At 36.2% G+C, this 13,358-nt stretch overlaps 2 protein-coding genes across 3 annotated transcripts; one reads left to right on the forward strand and one right to left on the reverse strand.

The window, feature by feature from the left end:
- Window positions 1-184: 184 nt before the first annotated feature.
- On the forward strand, window positions 185-2,021 carry LOC103445558 (uncharacterized). Its single transcript, XM_070805758.1, has 7 exons — window positions 185-486; window positions 592-623; window positions 716-760; window positions 956-1,042; window positions 1,405-1,493; window positions 1,580-1,630; window positions 1,759-2,021. Exons 1-7 carry the CDS (start codon window positions 410-412, stop codon window positions 1,813-1,815), a joined length of 438 nt encoding a protein of 145 aa, XP_070661859.1. The 5' UTR covers window positions 185-409; the 3' UTR covers window positions 1,816-2,021.
- An 836-nt stretch (window positions 2,022-2,857) lies between these two features.
- LOC103445428 (transcription factor PIF1) lies at window positions 2,858-9,975 on the reverse strand. Of its 2 annotated transcripts, none has more exons than XM_070805757.1 (9): window positions 9,482-9,974; window positions 9,280-9,390; window positions 8,398-9,193; window positions 5,144-5,245; window positions 4,962-5,027; window positions 4,784-4,849; window positions 4,123-4,515; window positions 3,954-4,032; window positions 2,858-3,023 (listed from the first exon to the last, which is right to left on the reverse strand). In XM_070805757.1, exons 2-9 carry the CDS (start codon window positions 9,366-9,368, stop codon window positions 3,007-3,009), a joined length of 1,608 nt encoding a protein of 535 aa, XP_070661858.1. In that variant the 5' UTR covers window positions 9,369-9,390; window positions 9,482-9,974; the 3' UTR covers window positions 2,858-3,006. The 2 variants fall into 2 exon arrangements, with proteins under 2 accessions (XP_070661858.1, XP_008382659.3); XM_008384437.4 differs by lacking the exon at window positions 2,858-3,023 and adding an exon at window positions 3,250-3,538 and having other exon boundaries at window positions 9,482-9,975.
- Window positions 9,976-13,358: the final 3,383 nt, after the last annotated feature.

Below are 13,358 nucleotides of genomic sequence, written 5' to 3' on the forward strand. Positions count from 1 at the left end.
GATGTGTGCTCCGCTCCTACTGCCAATACCAGCAAACAACATTATCTTGAAATTCCAGAAGATCCTTTTTTTCTTTTTCTTCAATGTCACCATAATGTGTGTTGTTTTCTTGGTACCAGGTCTCCGAAAAACAGTGAAGAAATAAAATAAATTTGACCCCGTCTTATCAAACTTGTCACATGTGCACACAAACACACAGTGGAACTTTGTGTAACTCGACCTCCTCTTCTACGAGTTCATTGCTATCAAAGAAGATGAACAATTTCTTACCCAAAAAACAGAAAAGATAAATAATTTGAAGTTACATGAGATTTTAGGGTTTAGGGTTTTAGGACGTTAGCTTCTGTTTGGTTCCCCGGAAACTATTTTCTCAGAAACCTTCCCTTCACAAGCGTTTCTGCGGTTTCAAATGGGTCATGGAGTAGCGTGCCAAATCTGCAACGAAGCACAATCCAAATATAAGTGCCCCTCCTGCCGCGCACCTTAGTAAGCTACCTCAATCTTTGCTTTCCATTTTTTCTTTCTTACTGCTCTCTCATTATTTTCCTATAAAAATAATTATTTAAAAAACAATATCTTTTTTTCTTGCAGTTGTTCTGTGCCCTGCTTCAAGAAACACAAGGGTATGAGAATCTCAAATTTCAAAATCTATTTAATTGCTTAATTTGGTGATTATCTGGGACTTAATCTGAGTTCATAAATCTGACAATTGCAGAAAACCCATGTGCTTTGCCAGTTTTTTCTGAAGAAAAACCACCAAGTAAGGATTTTGGCACTCCAATTTGAGCTTAGTAGAACTGCTTTTCATATGGAATAATTGAAATTTGTAGATTTTTGTTTGTGAATGATTTGTATCTTGTTTCCTGGTGCATTGATTTTTATGATGTTTTCATGAAGACTTGTGTGCTCTGACAATTCTGATAATTTTGGGTCTTGTTTTCTTCTTACTCTTCAGCTGCAGGTCCAGAATTACTGGTAGAGAGGCCGTTAGTTGTGGAGGAACCGCGCGAAGTGCTGCAAAGGCCGCAACTGGAGGCCATAGGTAAGGAGTTGTATAACTACTTGGAAATGCATCCGAGTTTCTTTACATATTTACATAAGATGGGCTATTGCTTTGGGAATTGCTGTAAATTGTAATCAATGGACATGTAATTAGGGAGGGGAGCGATGACTAGAGAGAATGATGGACATTGAAATAGTAGGATTACCCCTTCACCTCTTTGGAGAAGTTGATTTTTTTTGTTGTCCTACGTGATTTGGCTCTAGAAACCCGTCCCCTTCTCCTTGTTTTTCCGCTTAAGACCTCTGGTTGAAGGATTGATTATAATCCATACGAAGAAATTGTTGAGTTGGCGACTGATATGAAAATTCTATTTGCTTAATTCACTTCGTTTTTTCTTACAGCTTCTTCCAGTGAAATTAGCAGTTCTTTGAAAGATGAGAACCTTCAGAAACTCATTTCGAGTATCGATTGTTCACCAGATGCAGAGAAGGTGAGTAGTGACGTTTACTTCAATCAAACTGTTCCTGACTAAAATGTAGAACGCTGTTTGCTAATAGTGTTGTATGCTACCCTCAGGAACTTGAAAAAGCTATGGGCGTGGACGTGTTTCAGATATTTACCGACAAGGTGACTCCCTCCGTTACGTTTACAAACAAATACTCTCCTCTTATTGTACATTTATGAATCGTATTGGTGGCTATACGACCATCATCAGTTCACATGAATGAACCTATTGTTTGGATTTCTGTCGTCAGATCCTATCTACCATCGAGACATCTTCGACTTCAGCAAACCTCGGTGCAAACACATAAGAATATTATGCTGCCATCTTGGGGTCTTCTTCCTCTAGTTTCCTGCCCTTCTTTGGCCGCAGAATTTTGTACTCGGGTTTAAAGCTGAAACCATGAAAAACTACTTTGTTTTGTGTATGTAATTTTATCCTTCATCTTTTGCTCTTTTGTGGTAAAACCAGCAAAAGTAAGGACATCTTGAGCAACCACCCCAACAGTTTGGAAGATATCTTGAGAAAATGTTTTAGCATCAGTGGTTCGTGCTTGTGCGCAAACGAGCACCGGCCGTAACAAAAGGAAACTATGACCAATAGAGTCAGACACTTAGCTCTCGCATACAACGGGAAATATATGTCTATATTTTGTGGTAAAACCAACAAAAGTAAAGGCATCTTGAGCAACCAACCCAACAGTTTGAAAGATATCTTCAGAAAAGATTTTAGCATCGGTGGTTCGTGCTTGTGCGCAAACGAGCACCGGCCGCAACAGAAGGAAACTATGACCAATAGAGTCAGACACTTAGCTCTCGCATACAACACGAAATATGTCTATATTTTGTGGTAAAACCAACAAAAGTAAAGGCATCTTGAGCAACCACCCCAACAATTTGAAAGATATCTTGAGAAAAGATTTTAGCATCGGTGGTTCGTGCTTGTGCGCAAACGAGCACCGGCCGCAACAGAAGGAAACTATGACCAATAGAGTCAGACAATTAGCTCTCGCATACAACGTGAAATATATGTCTCTATATATCTCCTTCCTATAGCACTCATAACTTGATCACTAGCACTTGACCATGTTTCGTGATTTAGTCACATGATACTTGGTCACGTGGTGAGTGCTATATGACGTATAATCTTTGCGGGGACATCCGAGATTCTTAGCTTATCCATTTCCCGAAACGATTCGAGTACTTTCAATATTCGGTCCTCAACTGCAACTAGACATTGGATAATCTTATTTTGCAGAAAAAAAAATACAAATTAAAAGGAAAAAGAAGGCAACAACTGGAATGAAATAGAAAAAAATGGTCCAGCTTTGGATATCGATGGGCAAAGATACCTTTTTGTTCATCTTTTCCTGCAATGGCTCTTCTGCTTTTGCGAAAAGCAGAAAACGATACCCAAAAGGATCTATCACCATCTCCTTCCATATCTTTGAGAATGCACCGGCTGATGTCATCTTCCAAGACGATCTTTGAACGTCGGGTCTTTAGCCAAAGAGAATGTCTAAGAATCCAACGGGTAAGAGTTACGACATAACAAGAGCAGGCCCATTCTAGGATTTTCCATTGGACACCGTCAACTTTGTAATCTCACTAAATTATAAAAAGAACTTTAACGAAAAACTCCTAGTACTGTTTACTTTAACGAAAAATCACTATTTACTTTAAAAAGTCAATCGTGATACTATTCACTTACAACACATTTTTGTCACTTTCGTTAAAACTCAAAGTTTTCAAATCCTTTTCATTAATTTTTCTAATTATAAATTATAATACTTTTTACCGTTTTACAGTTCCGAGAGCCATAAAATCAAAATCGGTAAGGGGAATGGTAATATATATTGCTATTGGGGCGGTAACTAATAATTACAGGTTAGTTTTCCGATATATGGCAGTTTAGCCAGAAAAGGAACAGAAAAGAGAGAGAAAAGCTACTCTCAGAGCTTTAGGCTACAAAACTTAGCAGGCATATGAGCCTTCCGTTATCCCTCTACTCTCAACTTCAACCTACAACTTAACCTGCAATGCACAAAACGTTACACCGCCAGTTATTACCAACTTCCAAACTAATCTAGCAACTACACGAGATATAGGACAAAGTTCCACATTCGTCTTTGTAGTTTCAATCGTCATGATCGAAATTGTTACAATTTAAGGACAATGACTTTAATCCGTCAATTCTTTTTTACAGAAGGCAACAGAGAAGCATGTGTGTGATGCTTTAACACTTTCAATAAGACTGATATACCCTAAAAATGTCATTAACGCGCAAATTTTGTCGAAAGTTTTGACCGAATTAAGCTATTGTCCTTAGAGTGCAACAATTAGTAAACTTGTAGACTTATATCACAACTGAAGCTACAAGGACCTAGTGGAACGTCTCCCAAAATCATGATTTGGCCCAAAATAAAATAAAAGGTTAAAAGACATTTACCCGATTGATGGTTTTCATGAGTTTCAGGTCCCCTACTGGAACTCGGCTTGCCAGTAGTCGGCTGGGGCATTGCTTGGTTCTGTAAAAGCAGACGAACCAGTAAACGTTACAGGTAATTTTATGTGAAGACAAGTTTGTAATTACGATTTCATATTTGACACAACCATACCTGCTGTAATGGTAACTGCATCTGTTGGGGACCGAAAAACTGCTGATAAGGATCTGCAAAATTTGGCATCCGTGATTGGTTTGGATTTTGTGCCCCAAGCGAGTTTACCATATGATCTGTCTGGTTCACTGCTGGAACTCTGGTAGGATCACTTGCAGGAATAGGCTGCATGTGAAATGGTGGTATAGGGAACCTAGGTCCCATATGTGCGGCCGCTGTTGGCATGGGTGAACCGGATATTACATTTGGAAAAGGCATCATAGGGCGATTGATGCCAGCCATTTCCATTCCCATTCCCATGCCCATTCCAATTCCCATCCCCATCGGCATGGACATCATCTGCTGAACTCCAGGAAACATCATAGGGACCATGCCGCATCCCATGGACACCATCTGTAGAAATTGGTTACTATCTAATTTTGTCATAAATAATGCATGAACTCTTATAAACAGTGTCTCTCGGATCTTTTGTAATTCTTACTTTTTAAGACATTTTTTCACTGTTAGATGACGAAAAAATTGATGTTCCGTTGATTTGTTTCATTAAAGATTAGACTGCCAACGGATGTATCTCAATTCCCAGAATTTTTCTTGAGATTTCTTCGCCTCTAAAAGTATGATCAAGACATGTACAGCATTTGGAAACAAGAAAAGAGCATACCTGTACTTGTAACTGGAGTGATTTCAAGTACTCAATTGCTTCATCCAGCATTGATGCTTTATCCGACTGATCATACGGAATAAAAAGTGTTATAATAAAACATACTTAACATCTAATGCAGAAAGCAGTTCAAAATTCTTGCAAAATTCCAGTGAAAGATTGTATAAATATGACAAACCTTATTGCATCGAGGTATTAGTTCTTGTAAAGCCTTCATCTTTTCATTTATCCTATCTCGACGTCTCTGCACAGAAATCTACATTTAGCCCGATTTGAAGAAAAATAACCGCACATGGAGAGACAAAATGAAAAACCAGTTTCGATCGTCAACAGATTTATAGTGAAAGTAGAAGTACAGACCCTCTCAGAGAGATTGTGGACCTCTGCAGCACGTGATCTCTTTGTAGATGATGTCGATCCTCGGACTTGTTTCTTTCCATTGGCAGATTCAAACTCAACATCCTTTTAAAACAAAGGAAAAAATGAGCAATTATTTTCTAGAATCCAATAGTAAATAGCATAAAGGCCATTAAAGCTACAGAGACAAATTGCAAGTATAAGAACGTTCATTGTTTTCATGGACCCTACTGCTGAAAGTGCAACCACGAACGCCCTCGCCCCTCCCACCAACTGAATTATGCGTGGCAATGGCATCGTAGCCACAAGTACATCAACTCCAGAGTCTAAATTTCTGTATCGGTATTGGCTCACAACTAACAATAGATCGACAAATCTAAACAAACCAATTATCATCTGTCTCTAATTTCTGCCAATGCCTCTACACCTAGCTATGTCCGTTTATTAGCCGTAACAAGTATTCTTCACGGTCCAAAAACACTACTTTCCTCAATCACCAATTTGGTGGCTACTCAAATAGGTACTTGTTGAATGTTGGTTTCACCTAAACTTTCACGTACGAAAATCATTTTCTATATTAATTCATGAAGTATGACACAAATCTAAGGGAAATCAAATTATGTACCTACCAAAGGAAGTTATTTCTGCACACCATTCTGCTCACTTGCCACACCAAATAAACAAGGTGTGCACTAGGAGAAAATGAGGAATCATACTTGGCTACTCAAAGAATGAGTATGAGTTTCTACTGAAACTTGTTCTTGTCGACTCATAAAACTTATGTTTATGATCAAAACCGTTAATATTATAAATCACTCTTTAAAAGACCGCGTTTGTAAAAATCAATTAAAACGAAGATCGTTTAGTCATCAAACTGTAACAACAAATGAACCAAATTGGTAAAAGCAATACGAACCATTTGCTACAATAGATTGACTAAACGACTTTAGTTTTAATTCATTTTTTGCACAAATGACCTCTACAAAGTGATTCATAACATGAATGGTTCTAATAATATGCATAAAGTTCTATGATTCAAATACGAAGAGTTTTAAGTATGAGTTCCTACTCATCCTTCAGTAGCCAAGCATTGTTAAAATATGAAAGTTATATAAGACGAAGAAACTAAAGTAAACTAAGCCCATGATGAATAATAAATCATTTGTCCAAAATAAATGAATAAATCATTTTCCATGTATTACACAATGGGTAATGCTAGAGAGACTAAATGGGTGGATTAAATTTTGTAAATTAAATGACATAAAAGTTGATGATTGAATTATGACTTAAGTCTTAATTAACGTGCTTATTTTTTATTGGTGATATGTCATTTAATTTCTAAATTTAGTTTATCTAGTTTCTCCAAAATAAATAATTTTAGTTGGTATTTTATACATGGGGTAATGCTAGGAACCTAAATTTGTAGATAAAATTTACAAATTAAATAATGTGTCACTAATATAAATAAGTATGTTTATTACCAGTTATGGTAGTTTTCAAAATTTTATGACAAATTTTGCCTCATGACATCACCCTTTATACACTAGAACTAGAAGTAAAGTTTCATTGCCACCTACATCATCTACCAATCATCTTCCATTCAATTTAAGGAAAATTATCGAAAAGTTCAAAAAAAATGACAAATAAAGATATAATGAATAGTATTAGGAAAATATGATTTTTTTGCTAAAAATAAGAATGTTTCGTTAAAACTTATTTCAATTTATTGTCAGAAATTCATGTCACTCCTATTATCTGCCACGTGTACAGCGTACGACTGAAGTGGCATACTGCAGCCTTTTTCATAGGGTCATAGCCTAGGGGGGAGAGCGGTAGCGGGGACGGGTGCGCACTGCGCACGCTAACCGACGTCACACCCCGCACCGGCGGACGTTTACCCATAGACCCCAGGCAACAAACAACACATTGGGAAAGAAAACGTTGGATTTATTACTTTCTTTTTGTATTTTCTGGAAACTAAACCTTAATTAATTAAATTTCAAAATTTTCCAAAAATATTATTAAATAGTAAAATATATATAGTATTTAATGCACGTCAAAAGCAAAATTAAACAATATTATTGCTTGTTCATTATGAGGCTAATCCCAATCTTCTTTTCTTTAGTATAAATAATATCGTTTGTTAAAATAAAAAATACATGTAAAAAAGCAATTATTTCTATGTATACTGTGCAATTCTTAACAATTAACAATTTAATTAAGAAAAACTAAGGACTAAGTACCTAAAACTCCCTAACATTCTAGTGTCATTCTAATTTGGTTTCAATCTTTTTAAATATTTCAAACAAGTACCCAACTGATTGAAAATATCATAGTTCTTAAGCCTTAGTTAAATTTAATTCAATATGCGTTTGATCATTGGGTTCTATATTATATAATCAATATTTGAAATTTAGATTTTGAAGTAACTAATATTAATTTTAATCGTAATATACTAGTTGGTGAGTTTTGAATATAAAAGTTAAGATGGTATATCATTGCTCGTAACTTGAGTTTAGAGGTGGCAGAGACCTAATATTTCTCGATCTTTATTTTGTTTTTCACTTTATTTGTGAATCTGTTTATTTATTTTAAATTTTTCATATTTATGTCTTTTTTAAAGTTATTTTTATTATTATTTTAATGTCCATGTATGCTTAAAAATGAGATTCATATTTGCCACATGTGTATTTAACAAAAAAATGTTTATTGGGATATAATGGATATAGCATTTTCAATAAGTTGAATGCTTATTTGAAATATTTAAGAAATTACGACAAATTTAAAATAACCTTAAAAGTTTATAGCATCTCCAAATGAGATATTAAATATAGTACGTCAAAATTTTATTTGATGGTTGATGTAGCAAATTAAATATAAGTGATAAATCCTCTTCTTTTCTAATAGATGTGTCAAATATTTATTTTATTATTTTATTAGGTCTAGAGTTACATTAACTATTAAAAAAATAATCAAAATTAGTTTTATTTTTTATTCTATTGGTTGTTAATGAAACGCATGCATTAAAAATTAAAGGATGTGTGAGTGAATTAAGCCTCACATCGCCTTTGTCAAGAATTAAATATAAGACTTCATTTACAAGATATTAACAGATATTAAACCGTAATATTAAATGATAAAGCTTAAGAATTTTGAAGTCCTTCATTTTTCTTGTAAATATAAAAAAGTATAGATTTGGGTCGTCATTGTCATTAATCTAAAAAGTAATTAATACAAATAAAATTGCTCTCACTCACCTCGCTTTGAATCTCGGCGTCGTCGGCGGCGGCGACTTCTCTCCCTTTCCGCTTCCGGTTTTCGGCAGTCGGCGGCGGCTTCTGAGCCGACATCGGCTCGGCGCTTGCGCTGGCACTCGCGCTGGAGCCTCCTGGCGACGACGTCAGCGACATCTCACACACTTCTTTCGCCGGAAACGACGTCCCAGCAGTCGCAGTAGTTGGAAACGACGTCGCTCCATTAGCCAAGCCGCCACCAGCGCCGTCGGGCCTAGAATCCAAAGCCCTAGAGCTTGGACCCACCAGCGGAGTGTCGCTGGAGTCCACCACCGTCATCGTCTCCCTAACCACGCTCTTCTTCGAGCCCGACGGCTCCATTTCCTTAATCATAGGCCTGTTGCTGCTGGCGTTGTTGTTGTTGGGCCTGGCGAAGTGCAGAAAGTTCTGGACCTCGGTTCTCCTCGGCGTATGGATCGGCAGCCTCGAAGCGGGGGCCGGCGCCGAAACCTGCAGCTGCCGGAGCTCGGAAGTGGTGGAATCGGGATAGAGGAGGTCCGCGGAGAAGGGGTCGTCGACGAGAGGGTACTGAAGCCACGAGGCCATTTCATCTTCTTGCACAAACAGGTGCGGGTTCTGGGCCTGCGGCTGGGGTTGGGGTTGGGAGGCCGGTCTGGTGATGCCGCCACCGTCGTCGGGCAAAACGACGTCGTACTTGGACTGGTGCGATCTTTTACTATTGACTGCAGACCTCTGGTTCTGGTTCTGCATGACGACTTGGCCGTTCTGCCATAGCAGCTCCATGACATCATCTTCCGGCCTGCAGTCGAATTTGAGCTGTGAAAATTGAGCTGAAATGAACCGAACCAAATCAGATTAATGAAGTGGGGAGAGACTGAGACTTACATGGTTGATTTTCTGGGTCGGTTGAGAGCAGAGGAAGTGGGAAGTGAGTAATCGTCGTCCATTTCGAAATCGGGGACGCACCCATTCATCTTTTGTTCCGAAATCCGATCACTTAAGACCTCGTCGAAAAAAGCGAGTCAGAAATTCGTAGTTTTGAAGAAAATAAAGAAATAAATAGGGGGTGGTAGTGGTTATCACTTACGGATTCAAATAATAAAAAGGGAGGAGGAGGAGGAGGTACTTGTACTCCAAGTTTGGACCGACGATGGAAGCAGAGGATGTACTTCACTCGGTCTCTGAATATCTGAGTCTCTGAGTCTCTGAGTCTCTGAGTCTCTGAGTGGTGGTGCAGAGCAAAAAAATGGTACTTTGAATAATTGGGTTTACAAGAGTGGAAAGCTCCAATGTGGGTGGTGATGGGAAATTAATGGATAGAAATCTCAAGGGAAAAGATTTCAGTCGCAGCTGGTAGCTACTACTACTCTCTCTCTCTCCTCCAAAGATAAGGCTCTGTCTGTCTGTGTTTCTCCCTCTCTCTGCGAATAATAATAGGAAAGAAAAGGACGAAAGGAAGTTTTGACGCGATGCGATGGCAAACGGTGCCGGTCCTTCCCAAGTTTTATATGTTTTTTTCATTTGCCATAACTCCTCGCTCTCTCTCTCTCTCATCATTTCATTTAACATGTTTATGATTAACTAAAACTCCTTGCTCTCTCTCTCTCTCATCATTTCATTTAACATGTTTATGATTAACTAAAACTCCTTGCTCTCTCTCTCTCTCTCTCTCTCATCATTTCATTTAACATGTTTATGATTAACTAAAACTCCTTGCTCTCTCTCTCTCTCTCTCATCATTTCATTTGCCATAACTCATCTCATTTAAAACGATCCCTCTAACCCTCTTTCTCGTTCTGTTGGACATGATCAAAGCTCCACTGATAAATGCCCCCACATAACTATTACTTCTTAAACTCAAACTCCATTTTATTATGTTTTACCACGATTATGTTGTACTTGAAGTAAAAACAACTTTCCTACGACTCCCACGTCATTGCAAGTTGCAACCCTCCTTTCTGACTAATCCATTAAGTTTTAGGGCTACTATTCTCCCGTCACCAAATAACTCCCTACTTTCTCACTTTTCATTGTTTTTTTTAATAAAGAAATAACTTATGGCTTTTTAGTTAAAATAATTTTTGAAATTTGTCTAACTCCTCATTTCGGTTCTTGAAATTTAAAATCAATAAATTTAGTCTCTGAGTTTGTCTACCATCAATCATTTTGATCATTCCATGAAAAATCTCCATTAAATAGAGATAAAATAACAAAAATACCCTCAATTTTTTATCAAATCATTTGGCCCATAGTTCATTAAATTGAGGGTACTTTTGTTATTTTAGCTCTTATTTAATATAATTTTTTTATGGAATGACCAAAATAATTGATGATGGACAAACTCAAAGACCACTTCTAGTGATTTCAAACTCAAAGACCAAAATAATGAGTTATGCAAATCTCAATCATTTTGGCTAAAAAGCCTAAAGAAATCAATATATGATATTGAGGTGTTATTGTGAACGTTTAGATAAAAAAAAAAAGGACTAAAAAGGAGGAAAAAAATAAGAGAGGAGAGAATCTATATCTTATGAGTTTACTTGATTGATGAAAAATATCGGTACATTAACAGGCTAATTATAAGTAATTTTTCCCCTACTGATCACTGGTTGAAAAGTATATTATTTGGATACTTAGTATTTTCAATTGCAAATTGAAACAATATAAAGGGAGATAATTTTTCCACAATCATTTTAGACTCTCACACACTCTTCTTTATTTTTATTACTGGATTGAAAAAATTAAACAAAAACAACTATAAAGTTTAAACATGAGTATGTGATAGATTGAAGACGCTGCATTTCTATCATGTCCATGTACAAATGACTCCTAAAAACAACAAAGTAAAAACACACCTATCAAAATTGTTGTTTGTATATAAAGAGAAATAGATAATTAGAGCATCTTCAAGTGACTTTAAAATGTGAAGAAATGTCTCCAAAAAAAAAAGGAAATCTGAAATTTTAATTTCATCGCATCAAAAGCAGATTTGTTCATATTTGAAGCTCAATGGCCATACTAAATAGGAAGTTTTAACGAAAAGTTCTCGGTACTGTTCATTTTAACAAAAAATCATATTTTTACACTAAAAGTCAATCCTGATACTATTCACTTTACCCTTTATTTTGTCCTTATCATTAAAACTCAAAGTTTTCAAACCATTTTCATTATTTTTCCTTACTAAATAAGCGTGTGAGATTGCGTGGAAATATCCAACGTCAAAAACCTTTGCTCAAAGAGGCCGACTAGTCAAACAAATTTTTATAATCAAACACTAGCTAAATTAACATCGATATAACTAATATTTCTTGGAAATGCTTTGGAGTTTTAAGTATTTTACTTCCGGCATAAAATTCCAAATCACAACCTGAAACTGCCACGTTAATTTGGATGATAAAATTATAAAATATAAAAGTCTTCATCTTTTGCGACACACAACCACTTGCACTTTGTCTTTTTCTGTTATTTTCTTTCTAGTTTCTACTGTTTTTAACTTACAAGATTAATAATTGAAAAAAAATGGGCGACGGAACATTTTAATTATTTCATATTTACATATACATATACAATATACATATTTGTATATATATTATATAACACGCCTAATTCGTTTAGGACCATACTTGTATTAGGACATGGAGAATCTAATGCATGAATCGATCATTATTAGTTTTATAAATTAAATCAGTCAGTTGATCCACATCCACTTAATTATCTCTTTTAGTTTAATTGCTTGGTCAAGATCATAATCAACCTGATGATGTCTAAGTCAGTTTTGTTGATGAAAGTTTGGCACAAATTGTATAAATAATTGGAGTTTTCTTCTTGTCTTACCGCTATTTTAAACATGTTAAGTAAACTACACTCCAGATGCTTTCATAAGTTTTCTAATAGATATGGTATAAGTTTCCGTGAAATGTTATACACTTGTATAATTGTAATTACGAAATAATGAACTCGTCGATACATCGATTAGTGCATCATTCGCTATGAAAAATTGCGTTTTATAAAACTAATACTAAGGTGGTGTACTCTTAATTAGGGCTATTATGCAAGGAAAATTTGGTAGGGCAGTAATATGTATCTGTTGGAAAATAGTTATTTATTTTATTGTTTGAATTTGGGCTTAGCCCGTTAGTATTAGAGTTTCACTTTCTTGCTTAATAGGGTTATGTTAGTTCTCTATATATATGATGTTTTGTAGCTCGTATAATTAATCAAGTTAGTCACAATGTAGCCTCTTAGGGTTTTGTAGCCGCTCCGGCATTCTCGTTTGTTTAATAATGTTCCTATTATTTTGTAGTTTTGTTCGTTGCGCACTCTCATATTCAACTTTGTATCAGAGCGGGTTCGATCCTTAGGGTTCAATCCGTTCTCGTTGGTATCAATTTGTCTGCCTTTGTCGTCGTTCGTTTTAGATTTGTTAGTTGGTATTGATTGTTTGCAAGGAAAAGAAAAATGAAAGAGAACAAAAACAGTTTTGCTTGCTAAGGAGAAGATCCCCCAACAAATAAAAAAAGGGGATGAAGGAGAAAAAAAAAAAAAAAAGGAACCATGGAAAGGAAGAAGGAAGAAAAAAAAAATTGGGGAAAAAGGAAGGAAAAAATATGGTTGTTTTGTGGCCGGTGTATTCTTGCATTGGCCATGGTAACTTGAACTTGGAATGGAAATCTGGCATCGGCACTGGAATTTAGAGTTTTGCATCCACATCTACTTTGGCAAACCCATGTTGTGTACAATCATGAATTTGACACCGCGGGGGGGAGGGGGGGGTGGTGTTGGAAAATAGTTATTTATTTTATTGTTTGAATTTGGTTTTAGCCCGTTAGTATTAGGGTTTCGTTTTCTTACTTATTAGGGTTAGGTTAGTTCTCTATATATATGATGTTTTGTAGCTCATAGAATTAATCAAGTTAGTCACAACGTAGCCTCTTAGGGTTTTGTAGCCGCTCCGGCATTCTCGT

This window comes from Malus domestica, chromosome 10, assembly GCF_042453785.1.
Source record: "Malus domestica chromosome 10, GDT2T_hap1".
Classification (NCBI taxonomy): domain Eukaryota; kingdom Viridiplantae; phylum Streptophyta; class Magnoliopsida; order Rosales; family Rosaceae; genus Malus; species Malus domestica.